The sequence below is a fragment of the Hippoglossus stenolepis genome, chromosome 13, assembly GCF_022539355.2.
Source record: "Hippoglossus stenolepis isolate QCI-W04-F060 chromosome 13, HSTE1.2, whole genome shotgun sequence".
NCBI classification, from domain to species: Eukaryota; Metazoa; Chordata; class Actinopteri; order Pleuronectiformes; family Pleuronectidae; genus Hippoglossus; species Hippoglossus stenolepis.
This window is the reverse complement of record NC_061495.1, coordinates 7,728,699-7,750,923: the sequence shown is the minus strand read 5'-3', so window position 1 is coordinate 7,750,923 and position 22,225 is coordinate 7,728,699. Positions and strand designations below refer to the sequence as shown.

General features: G+C 40.4%; 1 protein-coding gene across 1 annotated transcript in view; it reads left to right on the top strand.

Moving 5' to 3' along the window:
- thsd7ba (thrombospondin, type I, domain containing 7Ba) overlaps positions 1–22,225 on the top strand; it is a 140,457-nt gene that overhangs the window by 73,347 nt on the left and 44,885 nt on the right. The window contains exons 10-13 of the mRNA XM_035173650.2: positions 2,820–2,935; positions 3,711–3,843; positions 5,002–5,105; positions 15,812–16,003. Of these exons, the coding sequence (XP_035029541.2) occupies positions 2,820–2,935; positions 3,711–3,843; positions 5,002–5,105; positions 15,812–16,003 (545 nt within the window). The remainder of the gene's footprint in view (positions 1–2,819; positions 2,936–3,710; positions 3,844–5,001; positions 5,106–15,811; positions 16,004–22,225) is intronic.

Sequence of the window (22,225 nt, the reverse complement as noted above, 5' to 3'; positions counted from 1 at the left end):
TCCAGGATTCTCCGTCTGTATGTGGCTCACATATCTCAAGAACCCTTCATCTTATCAGCTTCTCTCTTGGAAGGCGTATTGTTTAGGGCCCAAGGAAGTGCATTGTGAGATTTGGTGCAGTTTGGACACAATCAATACAATATCAATTAAGGTCCAGTGTGTAAGATTTAGGTGAAAGGGATCTATTGGCAGCAATTTAACATAAAATAATCCTAGTGATGTTTTCACTAGTGTGTTTTATCTAAATTGTATGAATAGTTGTTTTCTTTACCCCAGAATGGGCCCTTTAAATTTAAATACTTTATATGTACGTTAGAAGCGTGTCTTCTCTACAACTAAACACCTTTGAGTTTTTATGACAACTGAAGGCTACCACAAATTCTCTTTCATGTTTGGAAGGGGAGGGTGAAGTGAGGGGTATTTAGCTGCAACATGCAACTTCACCACTAGATGTCACTAAATTCTACACACTGAACCTTTAAGTAAACGCATGACCAGCGCTCTGTAGCAGCAGCTGCTTGGACTCATCAACGAAAAGGAAGTTGTCGATCACGACAACAGCAATGACAGCTGATTCTCCATTTCTGGGCATTTAGTCGAGCTTCACTTAAGTTTGAATAAACAGGTGATTTTTCTAAATCAGGGGCAATGAATGGGCCACAGTTTACACAGAGGGGCCAATTATATGTCCAACATCCATGCAGGTTAGTTTTGATGTCTTTATTTCCACCACATCAACTCCTGTTTATCTTTGAAATGCAGGGGTAATATAAATAGACATTGTTCCTACCTGAGGACCAGATGCTCCCTGAATACAATTGATGTTTAGCTTTTTGAGAAAAGCCACTTCATTCAGCAAACATTGAAGCTTTTCATGCTTAGCACTAATCTCCACAGTGAGCAGTGGCTCAATAAAAGGTTAGTGGCTCTTTTCGTGGCATTACTACAAAGCTTTCCACTGAACATTCGATTGATTTTTAACTCTCCTTAATTTACCCTGTAACATATTAAATATAAAATAATAATTTACAAACAAAAGCAGTTGTAATAAGTTTGACCTTTAATATTTCGCAGTGTCTGCTCTTAACCTGCCTGTTCAAAGAATTGTTTATCAGAATTATTCCTATAGTGAATCCTCCTCAAACAGTTTTGTTGTGTTCATCCTACCTGGTTTATTGACAATGAAGATTTAATAGTTAATTGTTTTCATTCATTCAAAAGAAACTGAGTTTGTTTAATTTTGACCTGTTGGCCACCAGTTCCTGTTACTTATCCGAGGATGTGGAAGAAGACATGTTCAACTTTGTACGTTATGCTATGTTTGTTGTTTGTTGTTGTTGTTATTAATGTCTGAGCAGGTAACGCATGCCAGTGAATGCTGGGCTCCAAGAACACACAAAAAAAAAACTTGTGACATTATTATTTAGGATTAAATATTAATTACATTGAGTAGGGAGTAATTGAGTATTTGATTCCATCTTTGAAGCAATAATAAACAATGTGCGAGAAGGAGATGTTTTATGTTACCAACCATGTCAGAGTTGATCAGCGTGGCCCTGACTGTAAATCTGAGTACCATATTCCCCGAGCTGCTGCGTAGCGTTGCCATGCCCTCTGGCATACATCACTGCGAAGAGGAGAGAAGAGGAGGGAAAAGGCTGGGGAAGGATGAGTTTTATGTATCCTGCCTCCTTGTGCTTTGGCGTACTTTGATCTCATTCCTCTGCGTCCTGGCTTTCTGTAGTTGGTAAGATGGGGCACCACGCTGGGGCTCCAGTGAGACCTGGATTTGGTTGTCGGGACGTCACTCACCCTGAAAAGATATTGCAATTTGTGTGTGTGTGTGTGTGTGTGTGTGTGTGTGTGTGTGTGTGTGTGTGTGTGTGTGTGTGTGTGTGTGTGTGTGTGTGTGTGTGTGTGTTTGGGGTAAGTTGGCTCCTGGTTGATGAAGACATCAAAGCTCATGACTTATTTGATTTCACAAAGCTGCATTAATCCACTCCACTTCAAGGTTGCACGTCAAACAGAACACATTGCAGCCTAAGGGCCTGTTACAGAAAAGTTACCCAAGATGTGTAGCATAAATAGGGAAGAAGTGCATGATTATTTTCTATTTTTAGAAACAGGAAGTTGTCCTTAAAACCTGCTAATGGCACCTCCTTGGCGTGGCAGGAATGATTAATCAGTAAAGAGCTTACGTATTCTCACTTTTCTCGGGTTTAATTAGCGGCCGTTCTGTGGATTGATTGATTGATTTTTTTCTCTCTCGCTGAAAGCTCGCTCCCCTTGATAGAATAAAGAAAGACGACTGTATCTGTACTGTACATGTAAATAAACACAGACACCCGGTCGTTGAGGCAGAGCTGCAGAGTCAGGTGATGATCTCTGTGGGTTTTGTCACCACGAGCTCCACTTTTCACACTTGTCACTTGACGTATTGTTAATATAAAGAAATATCGATGTGGTGCAGCTTTAAGACCAGTTTTAAAACTGACAATGTATTACGAGCCATAAAACATGAGCAGTTAGTGCACGCTGGCGTAGTGGGAGAATTTTTCTTTTCATGGAGCAATTTGTACCCTTGGAAGCAGCTGAATGTGTGAGAGGACTGTAAATTTTTACATTTGTCCACCTTTTGGTTGGGCATAAAGGGGGTAATCAATCATGTTTTCTGTGGAGAGACGTGTGATGTCAAGGACAGGGCAGTTGTTTCACTACACTGTCCTGTTACCAACGACACTCAGGATGTTTATCATTTATCGCCTCGGGGGGGATAAGGAGAGTTTTAAATCCACTTGTTTGTCTGTTTGTACGTTTAGGTGCTCGGATTCTTCTCGTCCCGACACCGTGCGACCCTGTTTGCTCCCCTGCAAGAAGGACTGCATCGTGACGCCCTTCAGTGAATGGACGGCCTGCCCTTCAACCTGTGTGCCAGGTAGATCCTTACACGAGTTCCTATGAACTTTGTTCTAGCAACGTTTGTGTAAAAGCTCCCTGCAAATAGAGTTAGGATATGTGAGTTAAAAACTAAATTGAGAAACTAAATGTCAGATTGATCCAAAACTTACAGTGATAGCTAATCTAAATATTGAAATACTAATGTGTTGTCCCCCTCGTGTCTCAACAATTGCACTCAAGTGAGGGCTTCAACTGGCCGTTACATTAAGCTGACACATCAAGAGGAAAATGGATATTTAATGGGCTTCAATGTGCGTCCACTAAATATCGTGGAAATCAGAAAGTACGTAATTGTCTGGAAAAGATTGGAGCAGGCATCTTGTCTCTGTAAATATTCTGTAGTCCGTTGGGCCCGCTGATGATGTAATCACTTTCTTAATTGCACCATTTTCAATGTTTAGTAATTAGTGTTGTGTAATGGGCCTTGGAGCTGCAGCCAAATGAAGCTATTGCAGGCTGGTGTGTCCAAAAACAGACTGCGGCGAAGTGGAGGACATCACAGCCACAAGGGCACATTAATCAGGATCAGATCACCGTTGACACGGCGACTTGTTTTTCCAGTCGTCTCTTCCAGATATTAGACTCCACCGGTTGTCATTGTGTCTGCCTTTGTTTTGTTGTCGCAGACGTTTGCCTCAGCATCATCTTACATTCTCTTCGTTCGGGGGAAAAAAATCATTTAACTTCAACTTGTGCAAGTGATCTGCCGCCGAACGCAGCCTATTGTGAAGATTGTGTTTCACGTTCGACAGAAAATGCAACCGCCGCCACGCAGTCTCGATACAGGACCATCATTCAGAGGTCTGCTGATGGAGGTCAAGAGTGTCCCGACACCCTGTATGAAGAGAGAGAGTGTGAATCACTTCCAGTTTGTCCAGTGTTCAGGTAATAGCACCATTTATAACTAGGCCTTTCCCTTTCTTCACCAAGGACAAGCTATCATCCATTTATTCGCTCACTGAACATATGCATGTGCTTTTGTGATGGCGTAAATATTACACACCAAGGCAATTGACACAGTACTTTCATTCTGCTCACTGATTTAACTGGTGTTACACGTGGCAGCGTTTTATTTAGTTTGTTAAGTTTGGTGGTGAAAGCCTCAAGAAACTGTTATAGTAAATTTGATATAGACAAAAAACATTGCTCTAAAATAAGCCAATTAGATGCTCTCTGTTAAAGTATTTTTCGCTGCACGGAGCAAAGTGCAAGCACAACACATGGTTATGGCTCATTTTGCCTAAGTTTGGTATATTTACACTCTAGTGTGTGTCAGAGTTCCTTGAATCATATGAGGCAAGTTCACATGACACTTTTTACAACACATTTCAAGTCAAATAGGCACGTTAAGTGTTTTAACAGTCAGGTAGCTTGTTTTAAGTAGGTGTCAACAAAACAACAACAAAACAGGAAACTCTGAAAGGGCCTTAAGGCAGTCTTTATGGATGATACTTTGCAGAACAAACACACAAAAAACAATAGTTTCTGTTTATGTATTGTTTTTTAAAATTCTATTTATTCTTTTTACATGAATCAGATAAACTGTAAAGGGATTTGCCCTTTTGGGAAATTTTCTGAATCTGAGTCAAAAAACAATAGAGCCTCAGTCTCTTTCTACCTTTTTAAGTCAAGCAACATATAACAACATATATTCCAATATTTCTTAATAACAATACCATTTAACAGTATAAATCAGCTGAAGACGGTTGTGTAACGGAATCACAGGATATGTTTATGTATTGTTTATTGTATTTATTTTTGGAGACTGACTGATATGAACCTTTCAAAGACCAGTATCGGTATCTGCTTTTATTTCAGTAGTTTTTACTTACGTCATCCCTGTTGCCAATTTGACACAAACAGCACGAACTTACCATTTTCCTTCCATTTTAATTTCAACAAGTTGTGATTGCTGCCATTGTAGAGGTGACATGTTGGCTGCATATCATCCATATCACCAATTACCTAAAAAAGCCTTTAGATAAATGTTGCCTGCTGTGTTAATGAAAACTAAAGTCTCTCTGTCTTTGTGTGTCTGTGTAGGTGGAGGACGCACAAGTGGCACAGCTGCACTCTGGTTCCAGAATCAGTTCAGCGTGGATTAGGTGGACCAGGAGAAGCCTGTGGAAATGGTCTAGAAACAAGAGGCAAGTGTTCTCCCTGACTTATTACAGTCTCCCCACGTCAGCAGCTGCTGCTGCTGCTGCTGCTGCTATATCACAATTTAAGCTTTGCTTTTCCATCTCTTTACTTTCCTGATATAAGGAACCTAATAGTCCTTTCAGAACTGCTCCTTTAACAAGCAGGTGATGGAAACAAAAGAAGGTGGCGATTTGTTCTCAGGGTGTAATGAGTCGAGCCTTTCTGTTTGTTGTCTCAATGATCTCACCGCAGCACCGCTTTCTTATTAATGGGTGCAGCAAGGCAGATGGCCGTAAGCACACGTTGGCAGCAGCTTGAAAATAAATAACCAGCCGCGTTCAGGCAGTTTTTTATAATCACTTTAATCATTTCATCTCACCTAGCTCGCACGATAAAGTGTATAAAACCATTCATAAACAACCTGTTTGGCTGCAGTGCCCTTCCCGTCCAGATTTTTGATGGAATGATGGAACACGTGCTCGAGATTCTTGGATCATAAAGTTTGACATTGTGCGAGTTCTGAGATTTATGGTGCACAAAATTAACACTGAAAATTCTCACACAAACAGAACACATGCCATTAATAATGAAACACAAAACAGACCAATGCCACATCCAGAATAAAAATGCAGTCCATGTCCTCGTGAAAACCAAAGAGATTTTAAAATGATGCTATAGTGTTGTTACGTTAGTGTGAACTTTTTGCTGAAGTATATTGTGAAAATAATGTTTCATTTGTGAATCACATTTGTATGTTTTAAATGTTGCATCTAGTCTCTTTTGTTTCCTAACTTCTAATATGCATAAATCCAGAAAAAATTGTCCGCTCCAGATTTGTATGACAGACACCTAATTTCAGTGTCTGTTGAGTCTGGAATTTGGGAGAACAAGTTGTCAGGAGTTTAAACAGAAGACAAATGTTAATTTTATTTTAATAGTTACCTACAGTATGATTATCAGTTTTCTAGTAAAACCAGAGAAACAGATAATCCTGCACTGGTCTCTGGATTTTTTTGTAGAGCTGTATATATATATATATATATTTGCACACAGATGAATATTAAACTTTGTTTGCAGCTCTGTTTCCATTTGCAAATGTTTGACTGTCGACCATTAAATGGTGGCGCCATTTATTTTTGACACGTTCAAATCAAACTGTAAAATTGCGCGTGAATCTGTGTGAGTGGCATGACTCCTGCTAAATGGAAAAAACGTGTTTCTGTTAGCCATGTGTGAACGTGAATGTACGAATGTGTTTCCGAGCTGTGAAAATCCCCATGCAGCGTCCTTTGTTAAGAACCACTGTGAGTTTGTCTCTGAGTGCAGTTGTGAGAACGACTGCCACTGGCCCAAGTCGTTAAAAAGCCAAAGTGTTAATTGGATCATTTCAGACTCGTTTAGAGGAGAGCAAATGTCTCAATAAATCCCAGAAACTGGCTGTTCCAGCCACTGGTGCGATTCTATAGTGAAGTTTACTGTACTGCCTCGAGAAACTTTCGGTAGCATTCTACTGCCGTCACTGTTGCTCGCGTTTAGTTGGCCGCATAATTGCGGCTGACATTTCTCAATTGAATTTCTCTGACTTTTCGGTGAGAGGTGTCTGTAGTGTTCCCAGGTTAAGAGTAAGCCTCAATGACCTTTAGAGCTGCCGATTGGAATATGATTAGAAAATGATTAAGTTAAATACCTGTGACATTTCAAAAACTCAAGTGAGGGTTTGGAATTGGCAGTCGGCAGAAACAAACTATTTAAATATAGAGTTTAAACTACTGAGACTTTTTTCAGAGTCTGGTGGATTAGCTGAACCAACCCAATGAAAAGGACAAATAAATGTCAAGTTGGGGCAGAAGTAGGGCAGAGTGATTGAGGATGGGGCCATGATAGTAACATGGAGACATTGAATAAGGGCAGAATCAGAGAATAATGACAGGAAGTTATACCATAGGTTGCCCAATTATTCTATTCAATGTCGTTTAAAGATTCTGCATGTCCCTGCCAGAGGCCTGTATATACAACAGACATCTGTAAGTGCAAACCCATCTAATTCAGATATCAATTCAAAGTCTGTACAAAGATAGAGCTTTAGTTTCTTAAATTATCTGTATGTCACTACTTTTATATAGAAAACACACAGTTTACATGTAAGTAATTACATGCAATAGTTTAAGCATACAGTACATTTAAATATAATGAAATATGAGGCTTTACTCAAATTGTATTTTCCATTTTAAGATAGTCTTTAAGATAATTTCTGTTTGAAATTTAGACTCCAGTATCATTCAGTTCAGTTACTGTCACGATATTCAACGTTGTGTTATTTCCCAGTGTTCACTAAAGGCTTCAGTCAGTGTACAGGGACAGATTGTGTTGTTGTTTTTTATTTTGACTCTATTGATTTTTTGATAGGAAACATGAAAAAGCAAAATATTATATATATATATATATATATATATATATAAATATTCCGTCTGTTGCCTGATTTCTGCATTTTCGTTAATATTGTTTATAGTGAGAAATATTTAAAATTGTAAACTTAAAGTGAAAAGTGCTACCTTTAATAGTTTTAATGCCATGTATGAGAACATGTTGTAAACGTTTTTTACAGCATTGCAAATTCCACATTACTGTATGCATGTTGGCAGTAATCAGGTCCAGAGTTATTGGATTCCCTGATGAAAAAAGCTGGATCAACAAAACATTTAGGTCCTAGAAACAGACAATGTTTAATAGACAAACTCATACACTTATGCATGAATGTCTTATACTTATTTTATCAATCGACACCCACACAACAACTGCTCGAGCTCCCACGGGCCCATAATGAGCAGTGCTCACCCTATGCTGCCTCATAATTTAATGAACAAGTCATACGCTGCCAGCAGACTCACTGTTAATGAATTGGGGTTAACAAAATATTGACATATATTTCACCATAGAAATATAAGAGAACTATAGCTTTCACATGAGCTGCCAGCAAATGTTGACTAATTATCTGTGTGTGTGTGTGTGGTGTGTTATCCACTGTGACGTCCCCACATGGCAACGTTGACCTATAACTAATGAACTGAACCTGCATTCGTAAAAGTAGAAAGCTTGCGTTACTGAAGTAGAGCAAATCTTGAAGAACATTATATATCATAAAGTTTATGATGTACATTTTACATTACAAAAACTAGTATAACACAGTATAGTGCACACCTAAATTCAATACAGCTACACCAGATTTCCCACACTCACAGATATCAATTCCCTAAATATTTCACACATAATTCTCACAATGTTAAAAACAATACAAAAGTCCTGGATCTGCTCCTTTGATCCTGACCCGAAACCAAAATGCTCACAAACGAACAAACAGATCAAAGGGAAAATGACTTCCGTGGCAGAGGTAAAGATTACAGTAAAATAATTGTTAATGAAATGTATTGTTATGTAAGAACACAGCAGCTCTTTTCACTCACTGTTGATCCAGGCAGTGAGCCCATCGTTAGCCTCTTCCTTCTGCAACTCCTACTCTTCCTCCGTACTCATCCTCCTCCCTGTCCCTGTCCCTCTCCTCGTGGGTGCCGAGGAGGGTCCTGCAGAAAAACATATTACTATATAAAGTTTTGCTCGTTGTTCTGGCAGCAGCTACTTGCCACTTTTGGCTTGTAGTTTCTCTGCACCTCCCCCTGTGTTTTCTCTTACTCATCTTGGCACTTTTTGCCAAGTCAAGCCCAGTGTCAATTAAGAAAATTCCAAAGTGCCAATCTCCCTATATTGTGGACTGGTCAAGGTTAAAAAACAAACAAAACAGGCACGTCGGCCCACCGGGAGAGCTCCCTGTCTGCCAGCTGCCCGGTCCAGCCTTGGTCAGGGAGTGTTGTTAAAACCTTTGGCTAAGAAAATTGGTGATTATGGTGCTTTTCCACATATTTTACACTTAAACACATAAAGTTTAAGCTGCTATTTTTTAAAGTTATGAATTACTGCACAGTTCCCATCAGGCCACGAACACTCTTTGCTCAGGAAAAGTGACGCCCTGCAGAAACGTACCACAATTACATACAGCTTTAAATTAAACCTGTTAGCAGCAGTGGAGGCACTTAAGTGCAACAGCAGTAAAGTGCAGTGTGAAAATAAACATCGAGTCTCACTGTGCAAACAAACTTGCATCATTAGCCTACTGTGTATTTACTGAATAATTAGACAGACCAACATAAGTGTCAACCCATCAGGCTGCAAGGCAAGAACGTGTGATGTTTTTTTTTATTCAATCACTCATCACAAACCTGATGCAATTCATTAATAAACCATTCGATTTACTAAAATAATTATTAACCAACCTACAGCATATGTGTAAATTATTAATTAATTAATTCAGAGTAATCAGCTATGTCATTTATAAGTCATAGGTAATTGTCATCATTTTTTAAAGTACAAATGATAGCAATAAAAAATGTACGATGATGAAAATTGCACTTAAAATTCATAAATAATATTGTATTGGGCCTCAGTACAGTTTATTAATATCCTTATCCGACCATGTCTACATGTAAACCGTCAACACGAAGGCGCAGAGAGCGTGAACACGGTGACGGAGTCCTCGTGGCCACAAACATCCAGTCGAAGTGTTTTCCCGTCTGACTGCTCTGACATTTGCTGTGGTAATAAGCAGCAGCTCCGTGTCACACCTCAGGCAGCCCGATTTCACAAGTTAGCAGGAGCTCCATCACCGTGGCACTTCCAGCTCACCTGGCTTCGCCTCCGTGTCTGCCTCTTGATGCACATGTGGATCTGTTCCCCATTTACGTGGGTCCACTGATTTTGTTTCATGCGTACAGAGATCTGAATGGCAGTATGTCTTGTATGTGTTTTGGAAATGGGGTTTATGAGGTGGTATTGTTTCACCCTAAATACAAGAATATACTATTTTGTCTTCAGTGTGATCAGTGGCATTTGCGCTGCACTGTACTAATACTAACTGAGCGGCACACAACCATTGTTCAGTTTTCTTTTATTTTCCTCGAGGCGAGCAGCATGTCATTTGCCAAGTTGCCCCTTCTGGGAGAATTACACGAGTGTCTGGGTGGAAATTTGAAGTTTTTGTGTAAATATTGTGTAACTCTGGGAAACGGGGTGTATAGCAAGTGATGATGAAACATTCAAATAGCTGTTACAGAAAAGTTCAAGTAGCCACCTGAGATTTTCCAGCCCACTCAAAACTTGTCAGTTTGCTGGATACTTGATTGCAACCCCAAGGCTCAGGCCTGAAGTGTATGAGGTAAATAATCAGTGGCGAGGTTTGGAAACAAGCAGGCGAATAGGTCTGTGCTTCACAAAGCCAATATGCCCGTGGCTTGAGTAAATGCTACCTCCCATCTCAGTGTGTGTGTCCAACAAAAGGCTGCATGTTGACTGAATAACAATGTCTGACCAAGTGTAGAATGAGGTGTAGATTATGATTACATATGCTGACCTGACATGCCGGGGGTCACAGATGGGAGGCGTTGAACGGGAGAGGGTTTTGAGAAGAGCGTGGTGGAGCAGTGGTTCTCTCTGACACCTCACAGCCAGAAGGTCGTAGGTTTGAACCTGCCGGGCCGACCCGGGCCCTTCTGTGCCAGGTGTGCATGATCTCCCTGAGCCTGCGTAGGTTTCCTCTGGGTTCGCCAGCTTCCTCCCACAGTCCACAGACACGCAATGTTAGATTAACATTAGTAACAAAATACATTCACATAGATACTGTATTTAAGTATTTTTTTTGATATAGATTCATTTACAGGTACTTCTTGTACTCCACTATATCAGCAAATATCTGTACTTTCTACTTAATGCACATTATTGTAACATGCTGAAATTGTGGGGTTTTTTTTACGTTTAAAAGTAATTAGAGGGGAATGGGTCCACTGACCCCGCCTCCCGCAGCAGCATCCCTGGTGAAGAGGAAACATCAGAAATGAACGCAGAAGAGATTCAGTTAATAATCAATATGAATGAATGAATTTTCAGCAGCATCATCTGCAGTGTTTTTTATTACAGAGTCTGTATTATTATTGTATTAAACAGAATATACAGTTGACACAGTTAAATATGTAGTTGACAGTGGTCTTAGGGAATAGGCTACACTGGCAAATACTTTTACTTTTACTACTTTAAGTATATTTAAAAGCAAATACTTACTTTTACTTGTAAACTTTTTGGTTTTAAAAGAAACTTCACAGACTGCAGAACACATTAGGATCAGGAGGAAAGTCTCCAACTGGGCCCCAAGATGTTGGGGACACACACCCAGGTCTGATCAGCCTGTGGTGGGCCTGCCGTGGCAGAAGGTGTCTATTGATTAACGCCCAATGACACTAAAGTACACGAGTGACAATCTGCCCGTGATCCCTAACATCTGCTGGCTGTTGGCAACTTAACTAAAGTGGATGACCTTGAAACTTGCAAGGGATATTCACCATCTTGTCCTATATTCTATAACAATGGTCTATTTATTTGTACTTTTACTTCAGTAACATGTTTGAGTACGTTCCTCCACCACTGCCATTTGAATGGATGGATTTTAGAAGATGAATCGCTAACCTTGCCATAAGGGAAATGTCTCTGTGTGCAGTGCCTCTGGAAAATGTCTGAAGTTGTAGCCGATAACTTGAGCTAATGGATTTCAGCCTAACTGCAGAACATTGTGTCTTTACTCGCTCTACTTGTGTCTCCTAACCATCTGGGTGTGTTGTATCCGTCCCTGAGTAGCACTGGAACTGTACTGAGAAATTCTTCAATAGAAAATGTGTCACGCTGATTATCTTTTTTTGATGAAAAAATGAGACTTAATGGCCACGATGAGGCCGATCTTCATTACTCTTCATAGGGCATCACATAGAGGAATATAATCCTAATATGAGTCAATTAGCAGGGATATTATTTATGGTGGGAGGGGGGATTCATCTGGATAGTTTTAAGGGTAATAATAGAAAATGTTCTGAGCTGGATTTATAACAATTGAAAGGAAACTCGATTACGAAATTTTAAAAAAACGTCTTTTTATCTAAGAGTTCTTACCGGTGAAAGAGAATTTTTTTTTTTTTTTTTAAACCTGTGTGTGACAGGCCTCTTCAAAGTGTGTCCTCTCAGCCTCCAAGATTTTCACCTTTCCGAGCAGCTGTATAATTAAGGATGATCCCTGTCAGTCGCTGAGACACCGTGACAAAAGTTGTTACCGCTTTGTGAGAGGAGATGATGTGAAAGGCCACACAAATAGACACGGGCAACCAGGGGCTGGAATAATTATGTTAAAAAATGGCTGGCTGCGAGTTAAAAACCCGAATGTCAGTGCTTGCTGTGCTGAGCTCGGCTAATAAAAGACGCCGGCGCTGACAGAATGGGGTTGTCACTGCTGGAGTGGGTTGGGTAAAGACAGAGGGCTATTCGTGGTAAATGGACAGAACTAAATGCCAGCAGGGACATATCATTATCCCCACTGTGCTGCTAATTGGACTAATACTGCAGCATGTGTTCGTTATTAGTTGTTTTCTTTAAACAGGTTTGTTAAAAAGAAAAATAAGATGCACCTTAAAAGGCCCCAATAACATCCGTTGTATTATCATCAGTGTTTAACCTAAACATTGCCAAATGAAATATTGTGTTTTCGCTGTGATCCGCAATCGCTGTTACATAACGGCGCATTAATAATAACTATCCTCTCCTTTCGCGCTGCCTTTGTAAAGCCCTTGTATGCAAATGACCCTCCTACACATTCTCAGCAAGTAGAAACCCAACTGTTTTTGTCAGAGGGCAAAAATTTAAAAGTCAAATAGAAATCAATAAAACGGATAAAAGGCATGTTTGTGGATCAGTGAATCCTCAAACATCGCTTTTACTTACATCCCACTGTGCACAACAGGACAATGTATCTGAGGGTTGTGCAGATTCTCCTGTCGAGGGTTGGGTACCAATGTTTGGAGCTGGAATGTTTTGTGGTATTTGGCCCTGAAACTGTTATTTAGTGTTAAAATAGTGTAGTTGGGTTATGTTTAATTGTTGCTTATCATTTAAACTGTTAAAAGCGAATAAGTTAGATTTCGACTTCGCAATTAAAAGTCTTTTATCTTCATTTTGGGCTTTTTATTAAAAGAAATAAGTATCAGGCACAATAACTGATTTAAAAGAATTGATTTAGATGTTTATTAAACCAATACAACAGATCACTCTTCATTATTGTACGAATCACGAGTGGCACCCTGTTTTAGATTAGGCAGGCTTGCCTTAACCTTCAGTCGATCCCAACACGTCACATTTGTCTGTTCTTCTGTACTTTGTTCTTTATTTTTCCTTCTTTTTTTTTTGCTAACTGTAGTTAAAATGTGAAAAATGTCTATTAATAAAGAGTTAAAAAAAGGATTTAGCACCGCTCCTGTCTCCTCTGACAAAGCTCTTCTCCTCCCTTCTTCTCACACTGCAGAGACGGCGTGTCCTCACACGTCCTTGTTTGGTTCTAATTTTACTTTTTATTTATTGTCTTTAATTAATTCCAGCTGCTTTAATAACCATTTTTTTAATCCTCATTCATGTGCGTTCCTTCCTAGCTTGGGCTGAACCAGACTTACTCTTGCAGTACAATGCAGACAGAAACGTCAAGTATTGGAAACAGTGAAATTATTCCTTTCGCTCCCTTTCGGATCTGTTGATTATAGCATGTCACTTTCTTCACACTGACTTTTAACATCCGGCAAAGACAATAGTACCACTTTTTTCCTCTGTTCGCTTTGTTACCATGAGGCATGAAATGGGAGAAACTTAGAAGTCATGTGGGTTTTTGCGAGGTCTGTATCTTGAGAATAGGAACAATAGAAATTTTTTTTTTTTCACAGCTTCGCCCTGTAGAGTTAATACGATTTTTTTTTCGACCTTCTGCAAGTGTTTGCATAGTAATGAGAGTCCCTGTGACACTGGTGTATCTTCCTAAGACATTCTCTTCGTCTTTATTTGCGGAGCTGGTTTTGTTTACCAGGATATTGAACAAGCAGTTCTATTATGCAATGAAATAATCTATTCAACCGTTTGTCGAGCATAACCCCATTTGTCTTTTGACGAAAAGCCAATAGTGTACTTGCACTGTGTCTTTAACATTTTATGAACTAGTGCCGTGTCTGTTCTGAACCTGCCTGTTTGGAAGGTTGCCTGTTTCTTGGTCCGTGGTAATCCTCCAGAGCTACTTCAGAATTATTCCTTTAGTTGTGTGCAGAGCTTTCTATGGTCTATGGTGCAGAGTGAAGTTCGAAAACTTTGCATCATCCTGGTTTATCGGCAATAAAGAATTTATAGTCAATGTTTTTCATAAAACTCAACGGAATTTTCTTTATTACTGTTCACGTATGTGGTTTATATATACGTTTAAATGATTTTACTTGCTGTTATTTTTTCATACATCAGACCAAAGTTCACAACTTTTCAAAATTCAACCTTTGTAATTCAGCTTGGTATTAAGCATTACAGCAATAAAACGAACGTTGTGCTTTTACTTTGAAGACAAATTGGCAAAGTGATTGTTTGAATGTTTACAATGGAGATCAGCCCCTTTGCTGTGTTTGTCTCATTCCAAAATGGTGAAATCAAAATAATCTAATTATCATTTGACCCAGTAGCTGGCCGCTGCAGTAGTTTATCCGAGGATGTGGAACAAGACATGTTCAACTCTGTTTGACTGACACAGATCACCCCCACTGACTGCTACAGAGTGCTACTTCCCTGTTTATTTTCATTAGAATATTATTGCCAAAATTGCACCGCATTTGACACAAAGAATAAACATAGCAAGTGAAAAGTCAATATGATGAACGATGCATTCTCAGGCAGACAGACAGACAGACGTTTGTTGAATTAGTAGGTAGATGCTGTTGCTCTTTGGTCTGATAAATGCACCATAAGCCTCAAAATGAAAGGGAAAATCACAACATAGTTTTCTTTTTTTTTAATATAGTTTTTCTTTTTATATAAGAACAACTTATATTCAGTCTATACTCTGTTTTCCCCCTTGACTTCATCTACCTTTCCTGACAAAGAGCCGCCTCACTCCTCTGACAGTTTCAATTTCGCCGTAGGAGATATGGAAAAAATTGCAAAAGAAACTTGTTCGGGGGTATTTTCCAAAGTTATCAAATGTAGCCTCACTGTGACTGGATGTCTGCTCCCAGTGAATTCACTGCTGCATCAGACCAGTTAACCCATCTGTGCGTTCTACATAATTATTCCTACACACACAACCACACATGGCAGTTATAGTACTGCATTGTGACGTCTCTATTCCTCTGTAATCTGATACCAGCACTTTGATTAGTTGGTATATACATCATTCTGTCTAAAGTACCTCACTTTGATGTTGATCTGTTATTATGAATGTCTTGTTCCATTCAATAAATCACACTTATCTTAAGAAGTGTGATAGAAGTGTTTGTGCCTGAAGGTTGAATTAGCATTTCGATAGATCTTAACATTAAAGCAGCGCGGGGATATTCTTCATTACTTTGACTTATGCTATGACTGGACTGTAGAAACATCTCTGCGCCATTTTCAACCAAACAATCAACCGAATATGAAAGTGATATATAAAGCTTAAATCACCATACAGATGCATGCCTGACTGAAAGTCAACGTGGTGAGGTGTCATTTGTTATGGGTGCTTTGTTTGTATAAATGAAATGACATTCCTGCCCCCCCCTCTCTGTGTTTCCAGGAGTCAGTTGTGTCGGGGAGAGCGATGATTCAGCCAATATGACGGAGTGCCTGCGATGGGCTGGCCCCTTGCCCCCTCAGTTCAGAGAGTGTCGGGTGGCTTGCAAGGATGACTGCACTCTAACTGCATGGTCCAAGTACTCCGAATGCACAGGATGTGGCACCTCCACAAGTCGCAAGCGCTCCCTCACAGGTAAAAGGCTTCCGCTTCCATGCACACACAGAATTGCACCAGGCAATGCTTTTAATCTTCAGTGTCCTCTTTTCCATTTGCACATTGATTGGAAAAAGATCTAATCTTCAGTATTGTTGCATTAGCAGCATATTCTTCATGCGCTGAAACACCCCTGTGTGAGAAAAACATACCTCGGCCCAGTCCAACCAATGCTCTCACTGTACTCTCTGATATTGTAACTTTCCTCCGTCCCTGTAGTGTTCTGTTTGGTCTAAATTAGGTCTGTTGCTGCTTGTAATCTAAGTAGTTATTTCAGTGCAGATGGCAAAAAATCGGAATTACATGCTGCGGTGGCAGACCAGGCAGAATGCTATCCGTCTTGAGTATTTGATCCGGTGCCAGAGGGGTTGTAGTAAACATACCCTGTCTCCCTCTATAATGCTCTTCGAATCCAAGACATGAAATCAGCCTCTGCTTACTGGTGGATTTTCTCTGAGAGTGCTCGCGCTCACCGCGTTGTAATGGTCATAATAAGTCAGTATTTCAGCTCTTTTATGCCAACGCTTAAAAATTCTCTGTCAGCTACACTGATGGAAAGCGAGCCCATGGTGGGTTTTACTCTGTCGCGGGGTTAAGAAGTTGGCAGTTTACCAAGGCCTCTGCTCAGATAAGCCACCCAGAGATGTATTACTCTTCATTCTGTGTGTCTAAACTGAAGTCATTTTGAAGGCCCAGAGGACTGTTTAACAGATCACTGCTCGGTAGTGGAGAATGTCTCATGGATTTCATAGATGTGGAGAAAAATGAACATTCTCACAGACTAAAATCGGCGTGTCGGTGGGATGGGGGAAGTTACGGATGCTACAGATAAATTCATCCAGAGAACCGCTGCCAAGTATTGTGAATGTTATGAACAACAGTCCTGTTACTTATGCCTTATCTACGCTGCTGTGGATATTTTTAAATCATCATTTTCTCCTCTGTCCACATGACATTTGATTTACAAAAATATCTCCATCCAGAGAAGAACACAAAAACATCTGCAAAGACTCAAACAAGCATGCCGGGCCAGTAGGTGGCGATAAAGTCCACAGTCCGTTAAATACCATAGAAGAACACTATGGTCCAAGTCATATTGGGCAGATGCCTGTGATTGTCGGTAATTTGGTGCAGTGATGCTAAATGTAGCTGCAAATTTGTAATTAGACCGAGCAGCGCAATGTAAGCTGTGACGTCAAATTCCCAAACGCTCGCTTTTACCTGAACACATGGAGACGGAAACCAGAGTTTTTTGTTGAAGTCTCAGTTTTAAAAACACAGTTTGTGGATGAGAGCCGCAAACGCAGTGGAAGAAGCTAAATATCCGTATTAGTGTGGACAGGGCAGAATGATGACACAGAAATAAGACTGAAAATACACAACACCAGGACTGTAATTGTCCATCTTGCACATTCTGACAGGTGTTCGCTGAGTGCTGCATATATAATTTTTGTGTGGTCATAATTGAACAACCTGCCTCACATCATGCACGTATTACCCATAATGGCAATGTGTTTACAAACTGAGGACTTGAGAGGAGAAAGACATAAAACGAGCAGCCACGCCTCAGCGCTCTGCCCCCTCTCCTACACACACACACGCACACAAACACAAACACACACACCAAAAACAGGTTTAATGCTCTGCCTCTAACTTTATATTTCTCAGAAGCCCCTGTGACAGAGACATTGGGAAACAAAAGTTGGCCCCATTGTGGTTTGAAAACTCCGTAGCTGCGTTAAAGCATGGAGAGGCACAAATAGAGACGCTTCCTGACTGGTTCTTATCAGTCACAGCTTGAAGTACCAGTGGTGAAGAAGTTAGCGGTGTCTCTTTAAAGCAGCAATATTCTCGAGTCCACAGGACGGCTGCGGCCCTCACATGTTCCCTCCCACAGTCTAAAGACATGCAGATTCTGTGAACTGCGGATTCTGCTGATGCTGCAGGGCCCCACGCTGCCCACAGTCAGCATCCTGTTTCCTTTCTTCACTGTTACGATTATCTTTCCCCCACATTCACACAAAGTAATGTAGGAGACTGACCATAGCAAGGACGTACTAATGAAAAGCAGATTGCGTCTAGTCATTCTCCTTACGCCTGCTGCACTGGAGGACTTAGAGGACAAAGGACTTCTGAATGGAGACTCAGAAACAATCAGATGTGACTTCACAGTAAATACAAATACAGAGGAGGACTGCGGGCGTCGTCGGCTGGCTGTGCTTGTTTGTGTAATGTTTAGCACAAACAACAGGACGCGTTAAACAGGCAATCATACTCTGTGCTACTCTTTGTCCTTCTTTTCTTTTCCTTCCACCTGTTACGGGAAGCGAAAGTCTTATTCACACCGTAGGCAGCCATTTTTAAGTTATAAAACATAACAATGATTCTTAACAAAGTCACAAGGCACTTCACAGATGGGAATGGGATTTAAAAGAACAGCAATCAAAACAGGAGAAAGGTAATCAGTTCATATAGAGGGGAATAAAATAAAGTCACACAAAAGAAAACTCAGTATAGGTCTGATGATTAATTAAAGATTTTAATGGGTAAGTTGTTCCAGAGGTTCGGGCTTTAACAGGGAAGACCTTGGCACACAACATCCGGTTGGTGACACTTCCTGTTCAGCTCACTCTCCCTCGCTGTTCCTTTCGTACCACACGATTCGCCCAGATTTCGATTCATAAATATCAAACAGGATCATTCGGCCAGATAATCTGTTCGGATCAGACTTAACTCTGTGACGCCCCAGCGACCATCGGGAGGACTACATCAGACCTGAAATCGACCCGATTATCCCCTAATGTGCAGCAGGCACGAGAGATACACTTGACCGCGTTATTACACTACAAAGTATATGCAGCTCAGATAATTAGCACAGTAATAGAAGTGCATGTTGCTCTACCAGCATGCCTCGTTGAATCCTGCATGCTGGGACTGTCTCCTACACTGAATCTAAATGATCTTTGGCAGATGTTTTGCATCTTTAAAAGTGCTGCAAATAACATCATTTATAGCCTTTAACTGATTTATTTATTGATATAAATACTTAGTACAGAAAAGCCTCTTTTTTATTTCAGCAACACACACACATTAGTATCTCATTTTCAGTAAAACTATGTGTTGAAGTTATATGTCACCCCATGTCAAGAACTGTGAACTCTGTTTACTCAAAAGCAGCAGAGAAGATGCCACTTTTCTATTTTATTTATTAAACGTAATTAGACCCGAGTCTCCACACTGATGTGCTAATGACTTAATGGTGGTTACATGATAAACATTTCATTAAAAACTGCTGAATCTGATGAAATGACTCCGGGTGGAAAATGTTCAGGCCGTGAGAGGATAGACAAGTATTGAACCAAGGCTAATTTCCGTCTCGAGCCGCATGTTGAGTGTTGTGCTGTTGTTGACATGTTAAGTTCTGTGAATTATTCCTTGCACAGATCATAGGGCAGAGTCTGTGTGTATCCGTAAGAGCTTAACTGCAGATAAATGGTTTAGCTGCACAGTGCGGCTTTGTTACTGAGCCATTTAGAATTGGGCAGTTTCTCTTCTTTGTCAGAGGAAGCTTTTAACAACCTAATGTGTGATAATTCTGCCTGGACGTTTATAGAAATACTGAAATTTTCTTACTTGCTCTCTTTACCTGATTTTTAATCTTAATTTTATTCTAGTGTATGGATCAGTTTTCTCTACTTTATGTGTCTTTTAAAAAGTCAAGATTTAGTTTTGTCTCTGCTCTTAAAGGGTCTTTTGTTTTTTCATCTTGAATTATCTTTTTATTTACGTCATATTTTATTCTATTACTTATGCTATATACCTGAAGATTGATTGATTGATTCATTGATTGATTGATCAAAATCAATCATCAACTTGGGGAAAGCATGATACCAACTGCACATGGAACATAGCAATGGACTGAGTGTAGGGAGAAAGATTTCTGTGGGATTTATTACACACATATCTCACAGTGCATGGATTTAGTATCAGGCATTATATTTCAGGGCAGGTGGACAGCACTAGAATAGAGAGACTTTTTTTCTTTCTTTTATGACTCAAATGTTCCTTGAATACTGATTTGTGTGTATTGTGAGCTATAGACATTGCAACTTACGAAATACTGCAAAATAATACTCGAAAGATTAAATCTAATAAGATAAGTTATCAACCGTGTCAACCATATTGGCACACAATGCACGGCGTGAATGTTTTGAGACCACTTTTACCTGCTCTCTCGTCATTGTGGGAACAATTGTTTCTTTCATTTTGTCCTTGAAAACAGTTTCAAGTCCAATTTTCACAGCCAGTCAGTCGTTTCCGCTGCGCGTCACTCTCCCGCAGTAAAACTGACTGAACCGACAGTTAACTTGCTTCTTTGTGTCTCACAGTCGGAAAACACCCTTTCAAAATGAGGTTCCAGAAAGAAATGCGCACGGATCGATTCAGCCTGTCCAGTCAATCGACAAGTATCAAGATGCAAATCTAATGATCAGCTAATAACAGAGCATTTCAGATGTAAATTAAAACATGACTCAGCAGCAACAGTGCTTTTAGAACAGCCATCGTGTTTTTTTTTGCCAGTCTGTGGAGGAAAGTGGAGGAAATAAAGATTCATAGTGACATTTCACAGGAGAGGTGATCAATTACCTATTGTCCATCTATCTTTTGACGTCTTTTATCAGAAGCCCCTTGACTCACTCCACATTTGCAAATACGTCTTAGCACAGATTTGACAGCGTTGGGTTTGTATTATACTCATTTGTGGACACGCATCGCTGTTAGGAAGCATCATGTTTCCGGGCTGTCAGTCTGTGCGTCCCATTCAACACGATATCTCCACAACACCTTTAGGGAATTCCTTTAAATTTCTTGGACACGTTCAGTCTGACTCAAGGATGAACCGATCAGAATTTGGTGGTTAAAGGTCAAAGATCAAGGCCCTGGCGACCTGATGTTCTTGTGAAGTAGATATATCAGGAACACCTATCTGGCACAAACATTAATTTGGACTCAATGATGACCTGGTTAGTGGTGGTCAAAGGTCATGGTGACCTCACAACAAAGCCCCTTCTCTTAAGTCTGCCTTTTGTGAATTTGTTTCAACTTTGACCAGTTGTCTCTTGGATCAAAACATTTCAGAGGTCAAATCTCAAGGGGACCATATGAGTCTTGGAACAAAATGTCTGCAACTGCACCAGTTGGCGGAGTCATACAACCACAGGGCAGGTATTGTTTTATATGGGAATCGTGGTATGAGGGTAGCGGTAGATCTCCTCGTCCCCGCCTCTCCTCAAGGTCAGCGTCCATTTTAGTTTCTCAGCTCATGTCCCATCAGTAACAGTGTCTACGCGGACAGTCTTCTTATGACAAAATGCTAGTTCCATGGACCTTAGCAGACATACTGACAGATGTGAAAACTATAACACCGGCTTTAAAGGGACCAAAAAAAAGAACCGCACAGCATTATGACTGTTAATGGAGCATCATCACAATAAATATTAGAGAGAGCTCATTTTGAAAATTGATGCCATGCAGTTAGAGCAGGTTGAATATTGCAGATCCCAATGCAGATTTCTTGCGGCGTCTGTGTGCCAATGCGGTGCTGTTGCAAGTAATGTAGTTGTCAAAGTTAAGTGATGTTTTGCTCGCACTCTTCAATCAACCACCAGCAGTGGTGTGGATTGAACAGATTGTCTGTGAATTGCCGTGCGACAGCAGTGAGTTCACACTCTGTGAGGAATGTTTGCAATCAGACCCACTTCAGGAGCAGCTGTCACTTGGCACACGGGAGGCTGAGGACGCCCAGGATCCATGAAACAAATACACAAGTGCACACGTTTAGCAGGATTAGTAAAAACCCTCAATGTTTTCACCACCGGGCGTCATGTGTGTGTGTGTGTGTGTGTGTGTGTGTGTGTGTGTGTGCGTGCGCGTGCGTGTGCGTGCGCGTGCGTGCCTCGCTCTCCCTCCATTTGGTTCAGGTCAAGAAATCTGTTATTTTAAGGTTCACAAACAAGGTGTTTACTTTAATTATGACAATTATATAGTAATTTCCTTACTCTCTGTGGGCTGCGGTTCATTAAAGCCACAACCGAGCTTTGTGCACAAAGTGTTGACTGGCTCTGCTCTTTGGTTACCAGCGGGATTGATTTTAACCAAGCAACAAGAAAATCTCACCTTCGAAAGCAACACTGTATGAAC